Here is a 14354-nt window from a genome sequence, read left to right on the forward strand (position 1 = left end):
TAGTCACCTGACCCTTCCCACAGCTAGCTTGTTTTTCGTGGAGACATTTTAGCAGCAGTAAGCCATCAAGCTTAAGAGAAATTAAGCCCTGTTGTTTCCCCAACCCCATGCCAGGACATTACACCTATTAGAAGTCAGCCACACTGTGAAGGGGAATGAAATCAGAGTGACAGAACTCCCCTGGGACACAGCAATGCTGCACATACAAAGAGTGGGGGCCAGCGTGATGGCGGTGGGGGTGGCAGAGTGCTCATAACAGTCGAGCTGCTGCTCCCTGCTTCTGAAAGCTCCTGTGGCCTTCACACCTTGGGTGGCCCTGACCAAATTGTTCCCCTCCCACTTGCCAGCTTCAGGGCGGACAGATTGATTAGCAGCCCCTGCCAGGCTTTGTTCCTATGTTTTTGGAGCTGGGCTGGGAGTGTGGAGGGGGGTGGGGGGGAGGAGGCTGAGAGTTCTTTGTTGGCTCTGCCATCTTCCCCACATGGCTTCTCTTCAGGAATGTCTTTTGAAATGGTGCATACTCAGTCTTGCTTCAGTTCCAGCAACCTTCCTCTGGCTTTCTTCTCTTGATGACGGGTGCATTTTATCTAACGCCCCTCCCAGATGTACCAGAAGAGCATGGGCTCTGTGGATTCCTGCCCAGTGCCCAGCAGAGATGTTGACTCAAAGTTTGCTGAAAGGGTGACAATATGAATAAGCGGCCAGCCTTTCCTGAAGTTTGCCTGGCTGATTGGTCACTTTTCCGCAACTGGCCCTCATAACAGGACCCAGGAACAGGGAAGAAGTTGAGTTGAAAACATTCTGAGGAACTGGGACAGAAGGGGAATAATGATGGGTAACATTTTTAAGTGTCTTGTCGAAACTTTAGACACTTTGCAATAATGTTTGCATTTAATTTACTATCTGCAAACCTCAAGGTCCTTTTTGTTGTTGTTGTTATCTTCATGTCACAGATGAAACACTGAGGCTCAAAGAGGTGAAATACTATTCAAGGCCACATTGCTGGTTGGCAGCAGAGGTAGGGGTCTAACATAAACCCCATGTGAGTCCAGAGTCATGGCTCTTAAACTTGACCCTGTCAGTAGGAACTAAGTTCCAGAAGGGAGGAACTGTGCTTTCTCATCTTTATATGTTCTGCAGTACCCAGCACAGTGCCTGGATGTTAAAGAAATGTTAGATGAGTTGAATTTGAAAGTGGGAGAAGTCTTGCATTCATTCATTTATTCAACAAACATTTGCTGAGTGTCTGCTATGTTCTGAATACTCTTCTGGGCCCCTGAGACACAGCAGTGAACAAATAAGTGTCTATACAGAGATAGACAAATAAGTGAGTTACATAGTGGGCCAGATGGTGAGAAGTACTAAGGAAGAAAATGAGGCAGAGCAGTGGGATAGAGAAGGTGATATTTACTAAGAAAATGATTTGAGCCAACACTTGAGGTGAGAAAATGAACAATGTGTTTATCTGGGGGAGGAACATTCTAGGAAGAGGCAAAAGCAAGTGCAACGGTGCTGAGGTTAGGGCGGCCTCGGCTTATTTGACAGCATCAAGGAGGCTAATATGGCTGGAAAGGAATGAGGAGAGGAGGGTAGCAAGAGATGGGGACATAGCGTAGGGGGAGCTGCAATTGTAGTGACCTTGACTTTTATTCTGAGTAGGGGCTGGGGGGTAACCATGAGAGATTATTGAGCAGAGCAGTGACATTATCTGACTTAAATTTTAGCAGATTGCTCAGGATGTGTGTGAAGAATAGACCTTAAAAGTCAAGAGCAGAAACAGGGAGCCCAGTTAGGAGACTACTGCAATAATCTGGGCAGAATATGGTGATGATTCAGGCCAGGGTGGGAGCACTGCTAGTGGTGAGATGTGGCTAGATTTTGGGTATATTTTAAATGTAGAAGTGACAGGGTTTGCTGGCGAATTGGATGTGGGATGTGAGAAAAAGAGAAAAGTCAATGATGACTCCATAGTTTTAGGCTGAATAACTTAAAAAATGGAATTGCCATTTACTGAAATGAAAAGACTGCTGGGAAAACAGGAGAAGGTCAAGGAGCTTAGTTTAGTGCATGTTAATTATGAGATACTTATTTGATTTTTAAACCAGGAGTGAAACTAGGAGACTGGTATCCTGAAAAACAAGTGAAGAAAGTGGAAGAGAATTTGGCTAACCATGTCCAAATATACTTTACTCAACCAATTCTGTTGAGTAAAGTAGTGATTGAGTTTAGCCACATGGAGATCCTTGGCTTTGTAGGCTAGTGGTCTCAGAGGGGGAATAGGGGCTACATGCTAATTGCAAAGCTTTCAAGAATGTGGGAAGAAGAGCAATGAGTACAGACAAATCTTTTGCACAGTAAATAATTTCCTGTAAAGGACAGGAAGGAAATGAGATAGTAGCTAGAAGGAGAAGTGGAATCTGAAGAACGTTTTTAATATAGGAGAAATACATTTATGAGAAAAATAAAATATATAGAAGACTGAAGTGAAGGAAATAGAGGTAGAAATATAAGGTAGATAGGTAGAAGATAGGTAGATAGATAGATAGATAGATAGAGTTGCTGTAGCAATGCCTGTCAATAGATCAAAAGAGGATAGGATTGAGTGCACAGTAGAGGGGCTAGAATTAACAGCATGGAGATTTCATACCTTGTTACAGGAGAAAAGGTATGTAGGTGAGTAGAGATCTTATGGAAGATCTATTCTGACTATTTCCATTTTTTAATATATATATTTCAGAGAGAAAGGAAGAGGGAGAGAAAGATAGAAATATCAATGATGAAAGAGAATCATTGATCGGCTGCCTCCTGCATGCCCTACTGGGGATTGAGCCTGAAACCTGGGTATATTCCCTTGACCAGAATTGAACCCAGGACCCTTTAGTCCATAGGCCAATGCTCTATCCTATCCAGCTAGGGCTGTTTCCATTTTTTCATGAAGCATAAAACACAGTGGTCAACTGAAAATGAGGAGGAATAAGAGATTTGAGAAGAGAGAAGGTATGATGTAGTTTATAGGACAGTGAGAGGGTGAATGGACTTGGGAAATGTATAATTCCAGATAGCACCAATAACTCACTTGAGACAGGAAAACATAGGTTGAGTAACAAGTTATTCAATGTGAGCTAAACCTCCAAGAGGAGAAAAATTTGTAGAATGGCTGAATTATGGAGTTTTTAAAGGCTTGAAATAAAAATTTTCTTACCTCGTGTGAGTCAAATTGTTTGAGGCTTCCACTCTCATTAAATTCAGCCAAGACATCTTTTATCTTCTTGGAAGAATCTGGAGAAACAGAGTCCACATGTGAAACACTGGTGAACAGCTGGTGGGAGATAAGCCAAGTAAATTCTCCCTGTCTAACCTTGGTTATGATGGAGCAGTCCCGCATTCCCAGGACCATACGGATAAATGTCACCCTACCCTTCTGCCCTCTCATTTCTTCTCTTTCTCTTTCCCCCCCTGAGTATACTCTTTCTCCTGCTGTATGAACTAGCTTACTAAAACACAAGTCTAATCAGGCTATGTCCCCGCTCAAAAACCTTTCAGTGGTTCTCAGTTTTTCTAGGATAAAGCATAATCCCCTTATCTTAATATATAAGTATGTGGTAACCTAGTCTATTTCTTAATTCTAACCTCAGCTTGCCATGTTTCAGCCACATCAAACCAAATTTCCAGAAATCCCCGAATAAACTGTGTACTCTTCATGGTATTTCTTCTCTGTATTGCAAAGTTCACTCAATTCTCACCACTCAGCTCAAACATCAGCCCCTTTGTAAAACATTTCTTTACCAATCAATTAATCATTCCCTTCCCTGGTTCTCATGTGACTTGTACATAACTCTGTAATAGCACTTGTCATATAGTGTTATAATCATTATTAGCTTGTTTATCTTGCCCATATCCTGCCTTAGTTCTACACTGAGAGCTTCGATGAGCTACTGAGTCTTTGTATATCATACCAAAAACATTTGAACAAAAATTTTAAAACATTTAAATTTTTGTTAATTAAATAGGATGGGTGGGCATCAGCCATGTGATACTCTGTCCTTGGTGCTGAAACGGGGACTCAAGATTCATGAAAAATAGTGGTTTAGAATATTCTGCTTTCCATAGGAAATAAATCAGAATCTACTGGAGAAAATGGTGAATTCTTTTGGTGGAAAGGTTTACAAAGAAGTTAGAAGTCAAGAAAATAGAGTCTATAATTTTTATTACAAATACATTCTGAGTGCATCCGGTATAGTTACCAACACTCTAAATATTGAAGAAAACCAGGTTTTCTGTGCTCTCCCTGTTTTGCAGTATTCTGGATAATTAAGAGCTTTTTAAGCTCCACTACTGCCACTATTTAGACATCTGAGTAAAGGGCAATGTCATTAGAAGCTGACACAGTGTTCCTTGGTGTTCAGGTTCTTTGTACAGAGGGCTATGCTTTCTTGGGCCTACGTAAAGTAGACATGCTCGTGGGTCGGGATGTTCTCCATGGCATTGCTGATTTGGATTCAATCAAGCACAAGTTATAATCATTTCAAGATTGAGACATATTGAAATGCCACAGGAAAATGCTGCTGATGCCTAAAAATGGACATTCTTTCTGAGAGTCAAAACAGATGTTGAAAAACTAATAGCTCAGTGAGATCCAGGCAGCAGATGCCATTGGTTTGGACTGCTTCCATTCAATTCAGAAAACACTTTGGAGAATAAGATGCTGTAAGGTACTGTTGATGAATTAGTCAGGGAGATGATCTGAACCACTGTGGTAATAATAGCTTTCCTTTATTGGAGACCTTTACTGCATATCATCATATACTATCCCCTACCAATCTATATAAATTTGGTAATATTTTCTCAATTCACCCATGAAGAAGCTGAAATTCAGAAAACTTAAGTCACTTGTCTAAGAATCAGGGTTTAACTCTGGTCTAGTCGGGCTCAAAAGTAAATATTGCTTCCCAAAGATTTGCTAACACAAGGAAAAGTGTAATTGATGGTTTAGCAATAATATGAAGCTCTAGAAAGCATGTAGTAGAAGAAGTAAAATGAGTGGGGAGGAAGTCAAAGTAGGATGAGAGTGGTGTTTGGAATGAAGACTGGGGATACCCTTTGAAGAAGGTATCATTTGAGCTGGGGTGTAAAGATGCATAGGTTTTGAAAGATGGACATAAAGTGGAAAAGGTATTTACAGAAGGGACAGGGTATAAAAATGTGGAGTTGGGCATCACAAAACATTTAGGAAAAGTTAAAACTAGAGAGTAGTTTCAGAACCGATTTGTGGGGGCCAGATTTGAATGCCAAGTTAAGAACATTGATTTAAAGCTGTTAAAATTTTTTTGAGTAGTGGAATAATATAACTGGGTCTTTGTTTCCTAAAGGCCACTCTGGCAACCTAATGAAAGAGAGTTTAGAATTAGGCCAGAGCTCAGTTAACACCATACATAAATTATATTCAAATTATTTTATGAGAAGCTTAATTATTTTTTAAAACCCCTATATTTTAGACTCTATTTTAATGGCAGATATTCAGCTCAGCCAGAGTGGCCAAATTAATAAAAGTAAATTTAAGAGCATGAGTCCTCTTGGTGTGAGAGTAGTATAGAGCCAGTATTTTGATTGAGGACAAGAGAGTAATTTTACTTGAATTTATACTCTTGATTATTGTCACATTTTGCAGATTCCATAATTCATCCTAGCAGAAATCCTTTGGTTCTAAGTGCTATTGATCTAATTCTGATTTATATTTAAAGGGATGAAATACATATCTATATGTAGATATATTTATATGTATAGATATATAGATATATATACTAATATATAAACTATATATACACATGTCTCACACATATATATATGTTATACATATATACACATTACACACACATATATTCATCATATGTTCATATTCAAGTATGCAGGTTTTAAAAGGGATAAAGAAGTATTATTTTAAATTTTCTAATTACTAGCAAAATAAATAGTAATTTATAATTACTAGCAAAAAATATAAATAGCAAAATAATGCAAGATATTGCTGGCTCCTTAATTTCCCTGAAAGTTCTTCCTCATCCCACATTTACTTTGTCTTGTTTTATGAGTTTATAGCAGCAATGCCTTTCCCTTTAAAAAGGAGAAACAATTGCACTGGTGGGGTATCTCCCAATATGCCAAGGTTGTGGGTTCGATCCCTGGACAGGACACATACAAGATCAACCAATGAATGCATATATGAGTGGAACAACAAATCTCTCTCTCTCTCTCTCTCTCTCTCTCTCTCTCTCTCTCTCTCTCATTAATAAATAAAAATTTTAAAAAAGAGAAACAATCTAATTCTCAAATATGATGCCTGTTACTTTCTCTTAGATGTCCTTTGATACTTTATCACAGTTTTCTTCTCAACAGATTTCTGGACTGGGTTTCTCTCTCCTGAGGAGTAAGGGGGTACTGCCCCATTCTGTTTCATCTTACCACAGTTAGAAACAATGAGGGGCTTCTTCAGAGCACTCCAATCTTACTCAGGCGCCACCTGTGGGCCAGTAGCACAAGCTCAGTTGGAACTCCCATTCAAAGCCTGCATGGTAGCACTACCACCAGACTCAAAGGTGATCAAACTCCACTTCTAAATATGCAAAGTAGGGCCGTGCCCACCATCCTTTGCAACGACTCCTATTTGTTGAGTACTAGACATTGCCCTGGTAACCTTGTATATTTTATTTAAATCTCCACAATGACCCTCTAATGTAATAAGGACCCCTATTTTAGAGAAGAAACTGAGGCTTGTGGACTTTAAATGATCCTTTCAAGGGTGCACAGCTAGTGAGTGGGTGACTGTGATTGAGAACCTATCTAATAATGTGACACAGGTACTGGATTCATTGGATACATAACACTGGTAAGTCAGAAAGTAAGGCCCTTCCGCTGTGACAGTGGCTCTCAAACCTGGCTGCACCTTAGAATCAAAAAATTCTGTAACACATTGAAACCGAGGTCTCACCCAGACCAATGAAGTCAGCATCTCTTGGGGGACCCAGGAATTGGTATATTTGAAAGCACACTTCGGGTGCCAATGTACAGTCAAGGTTGAGAACCGCTGTGCAATGATGGGGTTTTATTGTGAGATATAAAGATTACCTTAAGTAGCTGAACATACTGGATAATTCCTGCAAAAGGAAAGCAAGGAATCACTCTAATAAATCTAAAATCACCATGCTTGGCAGATATTCCCTGTTGTTTAAATGGACAACACTGAAGAACCCCACCCAAAAGGTCAACTTATTCAAATACTTTGCAAGGTAGGGATCGTTTTGCATTAGCCCAAACTGGCAGGACCATCAACATGCAGTTTTACCCCAAATCAGGAGTTTAAAGACTCTTCTCTGTGATTAAGGTCACTGGTGGTAACAAATACCCAAGGAAGTTCCAATCCAAAATTGCCTCTTTATGCTTTATGTGCCAAGAATTCTGGGACCTTAACCAAGCACTTGTTCCTAGTGTTTGAGCAAATTCAAAGCCTTTTTAAGGAGAAAATATGGCCCTTCTCACAGGCACCTTTGCTGCCACAGTTGCATCGGACAGGGATGCCCTCCATCTGAACAAGCAGACAACCAGGAACTTCAGTGTGTATAGTTTATGTGCTACCTACACCAGAATCCAAAGTTTATGGACCATCTTCCAATTAAGAACATTGAGCATCTGAGCCCTATCAGACCACTAAACTTTGAAATAACTATAAATCAACATTTTCAAAAGTGAATCTGAAAACCCACAGATGAGAATGAGATTCTAAGGTACATGGTAACTCTCCTCAAAATTCTCTAAGAGCGACTCAAACTGTAACATGCACATGAACTGCCTGGGGATCGGGTATAATGCAGATTCTGATTCAGTAGGTCTGAGTCCAGGCCTGAGATTCTGCATTTCAAATAAGATCCTAGATGACTTCAAGTAGGTAGGTCCGTGGACCTCACTTTTGATGAGGTCTTAAGCAACACTCCTGTATATCTGTGGCTGACTAGTAAGGCTTGCCTGTCACAACACAGAAAAATCATCAATAAAACAAATAAGCAAACATGATGAGGAGGCTAGAGGAACATAGTCTACAGATTGAGAAGACCATAAATGACTCTCCACCCATGGAGGGAAAGACACAGGAGGAAGGGGAAAGAAAGTTGGTACATGAGAAAAAACAAGCAATTAGATTTTCCTTCTTCTGGTGAAGGCTGAGATGTATAAGTTTTCTAAGTACTCCAGGTAGTCAAGAACACAGTGAGATGCACAAAAGCAAGAATGAGCTTTTCCAAGAGTCCTGGAAAGACAGAGACACCAGGGCCAAGAGCACTGCTTCCACAGACCCACCTTTCTATCCAGGATGAACGGGCCCAGAGCAGAATGTGGGAGCATGTGTAAGAAGGTTCAGCTTCATAAGCATGGACACCTCCCAGTTATACTTCTTTTCCCATTCACTGTTTATCCCCAGCATGTAGCCCATTGCCTGGCATAACATTGATGCTCCATGAAGATTTGTGAAATAAATGAGGGTGGAAAAAGGGATTGGGCTTGTCCTATATTCCCAGGGGCATAGGGAGAAAAGGTAGACTAGTGGTTGTCAACCTTGGCTGCATGTTAGAATCATGTGAGGAACTTTAGATACCACTAATGCCTGGGTCCAATGCCTACTGATCATGATTAAACAGTCCAAAGGCGCAGGGTTATGCGGGATGTGGGAAGGACATTGGAAGTGTTCAAAGCCTCCCACTGCAGTTGAAGGCTGAGGACCATTGAGACATACCAAGCTAACAACTGGGGGAAACCTGTCAAAGTGATGGTTCTGCCACAGTATAATCTATAGTAATAAAAGAGTAATATGCTGATTAGACCAAATGTCCTTCCAGACAAAGCTGGGGCTCTGAGGGAAGCCTGGGTCCTGGGTGCCTGCCAGTGGCCAGAGGGAACCCTAGGTCCCGGGTGCTAGAGGGAAGCCCAGGGCCCAGGTGCCAAAGGGAAGCTGGTGCTGGCAGCAGGGGGAAGGAAGGCCTACTCTTGCATGAATTTTGTGCATCAGGCCTCTAGTATATAGAATAAAAGAAAAAGACTTTACATTGGAGCAGAGGGAATTTTGGCTGAAATAAGAAGACCCTCTTTAGGATACTAAGATTTTCTGATTCAATCATAAATGATCTGAATGACTGGTATGACTTATTTGTGTAAGTAAAATTTGTATTGCTAGCAAAATTTCCCCCTTTCTCCAATTAATGTGGCCTCATCAGTCATATTTCAGGTGAATGTGGAGGAATGGATCAGACAACTTGTACTTTCTTGCAACTAAAATTGTGGTCCCTGGGTCACCAGCATTAGCATGGCCTGGAAGCTTGTTATAAATGCAGAATCTGCCTGGCCAGTGCTGCTCAGTGGTTGAGCACTGACCTATGAACCAGGAGGTCACGGTTGGATTTCCAGTCAGGGCATATGTCTGGGTTGTGGGCTCGATCATCAGTGGGGGGTGTGCAGGAGGCAGCCGATCAATGATTCTCTCTCATCATTGATGTTTCTATCTCTTTCTCTCCGTCCCTTCCTCTCTGAAATCAATGAAGAAAAGAAAAAAAGAAAGAAAAAGAAAAGAAATGCAGAATCTCAGAACTACCCCAGACCTGCTGATTCAGAATCTGCATTTTAACAAGATTTCCAGGAGATCACATGCACATTCACATTTTACAGCCATTGTTCCATAGAAGTCTCCCCCTGTCCATAGATTCTGTGACTGCCTGTGGGCAGAGTCCGAGTCATCACTAATAAAGAGAGCCAGTTGTGTGAAAAAGATGTGGGTGAGAATGACAGTGGCTATCCTTTCCAAGATGGAAGCAAGTGGACATGGCCAATTAAATAGCAAGGTTTCAGAGAAGCTCACCTAGAGCCTCACATTGTTCTACAAGTCAGTCCTAAACATTTTCTCTGGCTCCCATATTCACACTGACAGGTTTGAATTTTGAGCTGTGAATCACATACATCTAAAAGTCAGAACCTTCGCCTTGCTTTGATATGATTTGAATGAAATATATTTCTGAATAGCACAATGTACTGATTCATTCTCTTTAAATGTATTTTAAAAATTTGCTCTATTGTAATTGAATTGGTGTCTATATTAACCAAAGTATGGTTGAGGTTAGGCTCCAATGGATACATTTCTGTTTAATTTGTTAGAACTAAATTCAAGAAAATTGCATCTGACCTGGGACTGAGAACTATGGTTCTAATTCTTATTCTGACACTGACCTCCTAGGCGACCTTGGGCAAGTTACTGAGGTCTTCTGGACTTAGTTTCACTTGTATAATGGATAGGAGTTGGATTTAATGATGGCTAAGATGTCTCCAAGTCTTAAAAGGTTTACAAAATAAAGCAACCACTAGCTGGTGTAAGAAATGTTTGCTTTAATTTCTTAGAGAATTAAAACTCAAAATTGATACTCTATCATTTTTTTTTCTTTTTTGAATAAGCTGGTAGTTTCTTTTTTTGAAAAAATAATTGGAAAAAAAACCAAACGGATGAAAACTCCCCTCCACCCAAATATCAGGATTAGAAGGACAATAAGCCAATTATATTTCTGAAGCTGTTAGGGGAGGTTGAGTAGGAGGAATCCCCACATGCTCATGTCCCCTGAGGTTGAAAAGCAACCTGTTTAAGCATAGAAACTACATATTGTAAGGTCTATTGAAGGTCATTTAAACAACCAGGCATCTAATGCTCTAATCTCCTCTGTAGTGTCTGTCTCAGCCAACTCTGACCAGACAGTTTTAGGGAAAGGAAACTCACTTGCTTTTAAGTCAATTGTGTTTCCTCTTGGGCAGGCTTGACCACTGGGAATCAATGTATTCCTTACTTTAAAGTTTTTCTTTCAATGATTTCATCTCATTAGTCCTAGGGCTACTTCTTGAAGGCATTTCAAATTAGCTTAACACCCCCTCCCTGCAATAGCACTGTAGCTAGTTTAATACACTTTTCCTTGAGTCTGACCTTATCCAGTACATATGCATAGTATTTTCAGCCACTTCAGGCTGGGATGCCCCTCACCATTCTGGTGGCACTTCTCAAACAAGTTCCAGTTTGTCCATATTCATGGTAAACCCTGATGCCCAGAAATAAATTCAGTTCCCTTGAGAGGTCTGATCAGGGCAGGAGAGAATGTGGATATCAGTTCGCTTTACTAGACACTATGAGTCTATTAATACACTAGAGGCCCGGTTCATGAATTCGTGCATGAGTGGAGTCTGATTGGCTGGGCGGCCAGCGGGGAAGGGCCTCGGGCAGTTGTAGGACTGGTCCTGCCCCTTGGTCAAACTCCAGGTTGAACTCCTGGTCGAAGGGACAATTTGTATATTAGCCTTTTATTATATAGGATTCTAAGATCACGATCAGTGGTTTGGTTAAATAAAATAATGTATATGTATTCAAAAGAAATCTCTGCAACCACTAAAAACCAAGCTTTTGAAAAGTGCTGCATGATACAAGAACACATGATGCATTATATTGGGTGCTAGCTGGTCTCCAAAGATGGCTGTCATCAATCTTCCCCTCCCTGTGTGAGTCACTCTCCCAGGGGATGTGGAGTCCATTCCTTTATGGCATTGAATCTGGGCCAGGCCTGGGACTGCTTTGACCAATGGAATGTGGAGAGAGTTCCTTTCTCTCCTCACATTCTTGCTCTCTGAAGGGCCTTCATTTCTATTTTTTTCTTTCCTCCTGTCCCTACACAAGTATTTCGAAGTCAGAGCAATAGCTTAACCCTCATTTCCACCCAGGTCCCTCTGAGCCCAGGTGTCAAAAAGGCCTGGCAGCTGCTGCTTTTATGCTCTTGGAGCCCAAGCCACGTGTAAAAAGTCCAGGGTCACCTGCTGGGAAGAGAGGCCAACACAGAGAGGTCCTGGGAGATAAGAAAGTGCTTACAGAAAGAAGCCCCTTGGCGGATCACCGAGGCACCAGGATGTGAGGAATCAGCCATGCTGGATCATATGAGGCATCCCACCCAAAGCCCCAAACAGTGTGGAGCAGGGACGAGTCATCCCTGCTGTGTCCTGTGCAGACTCCTGAGTCACAGAATCATGGGGAAAAACAAAACAGTTGCTTTAACCCACCAAGTTTTGAAGTTGTTTTGATGCATCAATAGATACTTTAAACATATTGTTAGGGTGAAGAAAACAGCATACAAATAGCCTAACACAGTGGTCGGCAAACTCATTAGTCAACAGAGTCAAATATCAACAGTACAACGACTAAAATTTCTTTTGAGAGCCAAATTTTTTAAACTTAAACTATATAGGTAGGTACATTGTTATTAACTTAATTAGGGTGATCCTAAGCTGACCTTTGCTAAAAACATCCTCAATATGATTGAGGTACGTTCGCTGAGGTCAACCCCTTCCAACTCTCCCATGCACACTCATCTTGTATACTTGTTTCGCCTATCTCCTTTCAGTCATCTTCTCTACATGTCCAAACCATCTCAACATACCTTTCTCAATCCTCGACACTACGTCTTCTTTCACTCCACAACGTGCCCTAAAATTAACTTAATAAACTTTACTTAAAGTTTTAAGTCAACTTTGCACTGTACGTGTGCACCCGCACGTGGTATTTTGTGTAAGAGCCACACTCAAGGGGCCAAAGAGCTGCATGTGGCTCGTGAGCCACGGTTTGACGACCACTGGCCTAACATATAGGATGCCACCCAAAAATGTATATATCACACTTTGAATAATTATAAAGGCAGTGCTTATTAAAATACATTTCATTTTCAAAATTGAGCTATCAGCTATTAAAGTGTCTATATATTTTTTGAGACACCCTGTATATATTTTTCAAAAATATATTTTTATTGATTTTAGATAGGAAGAGAGAGGGAGAGAAAGAAACATCAATGAAGAGAGAGTATCATTGATCGGTTGCCTCCTGCAGGCCTATACACTGGGATGGAGCCTGCAACCCAGGCATGTGCCTTGATCAGGAATTGAACCATGACCTCCTGGTTCATAGGTTGACACTCAACCACTGAGCCATGCCAGCTGGGCATTTTTAATATAATATTAGTGGTTACCACTGGGAGATGGGATTATGAGTACCTTTTAATTTCATCTTCTGGTTTTTCAAATTTTGCACTTGTTTTTATTTTGTAACAAAAAAATGTCTTAATATCACATTATCTTTTTTGACAAGTATTTTACACTACTGATTCACATTAAGCTTCCTGCCAACTCTATGTATGGGTATACATATATATGTGTATACATATGTAATTAAACATCCTATATAATAAAGAGGTAATATGCAAATTGACCATCACTCCAACACACAAGATGGTCACTCCCATGTGGTCAAAGATGGCTGCCCCCATGTGGACACAAGAGGGCTGGCAGGGGAGGGCAGTTGTGGGTGATCAGGCCAGCAGGGGAGGGCAATTGGGGGCAATCGTGCTGGCAGGGGAGCAGTTAGGCATCGATCAGGCTGTCGGGGAGTGGTTAGGGGGTGATCAGGCTGGCAGGCTGAAGTGGTTAGGGCAGCCGTGGGCAAACTACGGCCCGCGGGCTGGATCCGGCCCATTTGAAATGAATAAAACTAATAAAAAAAAAAGACCCTACCCTTTTATGTAATGATGTTTACTTTGAATTTATATTAGTTCACACAAACACTCCATCCATGCTTTTGTTCCGGCCCTCGGGTCCAGTTTAAGAACCCATTGTGGCCCTCGAGTCAAAAAGTTTGCCCACCCCTGGGTTAGGGGCAATCAGGCAGGCAGACAGGCGAGCGGTTGGGAGCCAGCAGTCCTGGATTGTGAGAGGAATGTCTGATTGTTCATTTAGGCCCTATCCCACTGGGCAGTTGAACATCCCTTGAGGGGTCCCAGATTAGAGAGGGTGCAGGCTGGGCTGAGGGACACACACACCCTGTGCATGAATTTTGTGCACCGGGCCTCTAGTATAAAATTAATACATATGTTTCCAAGGGCAGTTTTAACATGGCTTCTCCTGCGATAAAAGGCCACTAAAAAAGGTACAGGGTTTATGCTACACAAACAGAACACACCAAGGCATCTTGCCTTCAAATTCTTGGGCTCTCCCACCTGGAGACCCCGCTGGGAAAAGTTACCAATTCTCAGGCTGTCCACTTCAGTTACTTTGCTATTGTAAAGCTCCTGTGTAAGTGGTTATGGAAGAGCTGTTGCTATGGCAATGCAATCTGACTGAATACCAGAATGTGTCTAAAATTGGTACAAGTGCCTTTTTCAGGGTTTCCTCCAAGGATTAATCATTTTCCAAGAACTAAATCTTTTTCCCCCCCCCCCATCTCCTGTTAGAACAATGGTGCCAGAGCACCTCAC

The 14354-nt window shown here is 41.4% G+C and overlaps 1 protein-coding gene across 1 annotated transcript in view; it reads right to left on the reverse strand.

The window, feature by feature from the left end:
• DGKG (diacylglycerol kinase gamma) overlaps nucleotides 1-14354 on the reverse strand; it is a 192332-nt gene that overhangs the window by 135866 nt on the left and 42112 nt on the right. Inside the window, exon 3 of the mRNA XM_081087246.1 lies at nucleotides 3203-3279. Within this exon, the coding sequence (XP_080943372.1) occupies nucleotides 3203-3279 (77 nt within the window). The remainder of the gene's footprint in view (nucleotides 1-3202; nucleotides 3280-14354) is intronic.

Source organism: Myotis nattereri (assembly GCF_964212035.1).
Source record: "Myotis nattereri genome assembly, chromosome: 3".
Taxonomy (NCBI): Eukaryota; Metazoa; Chordata; class Mammalia; order Chiroptera; family Vespertilionidae; genus Myotis; species Myotis nattereri.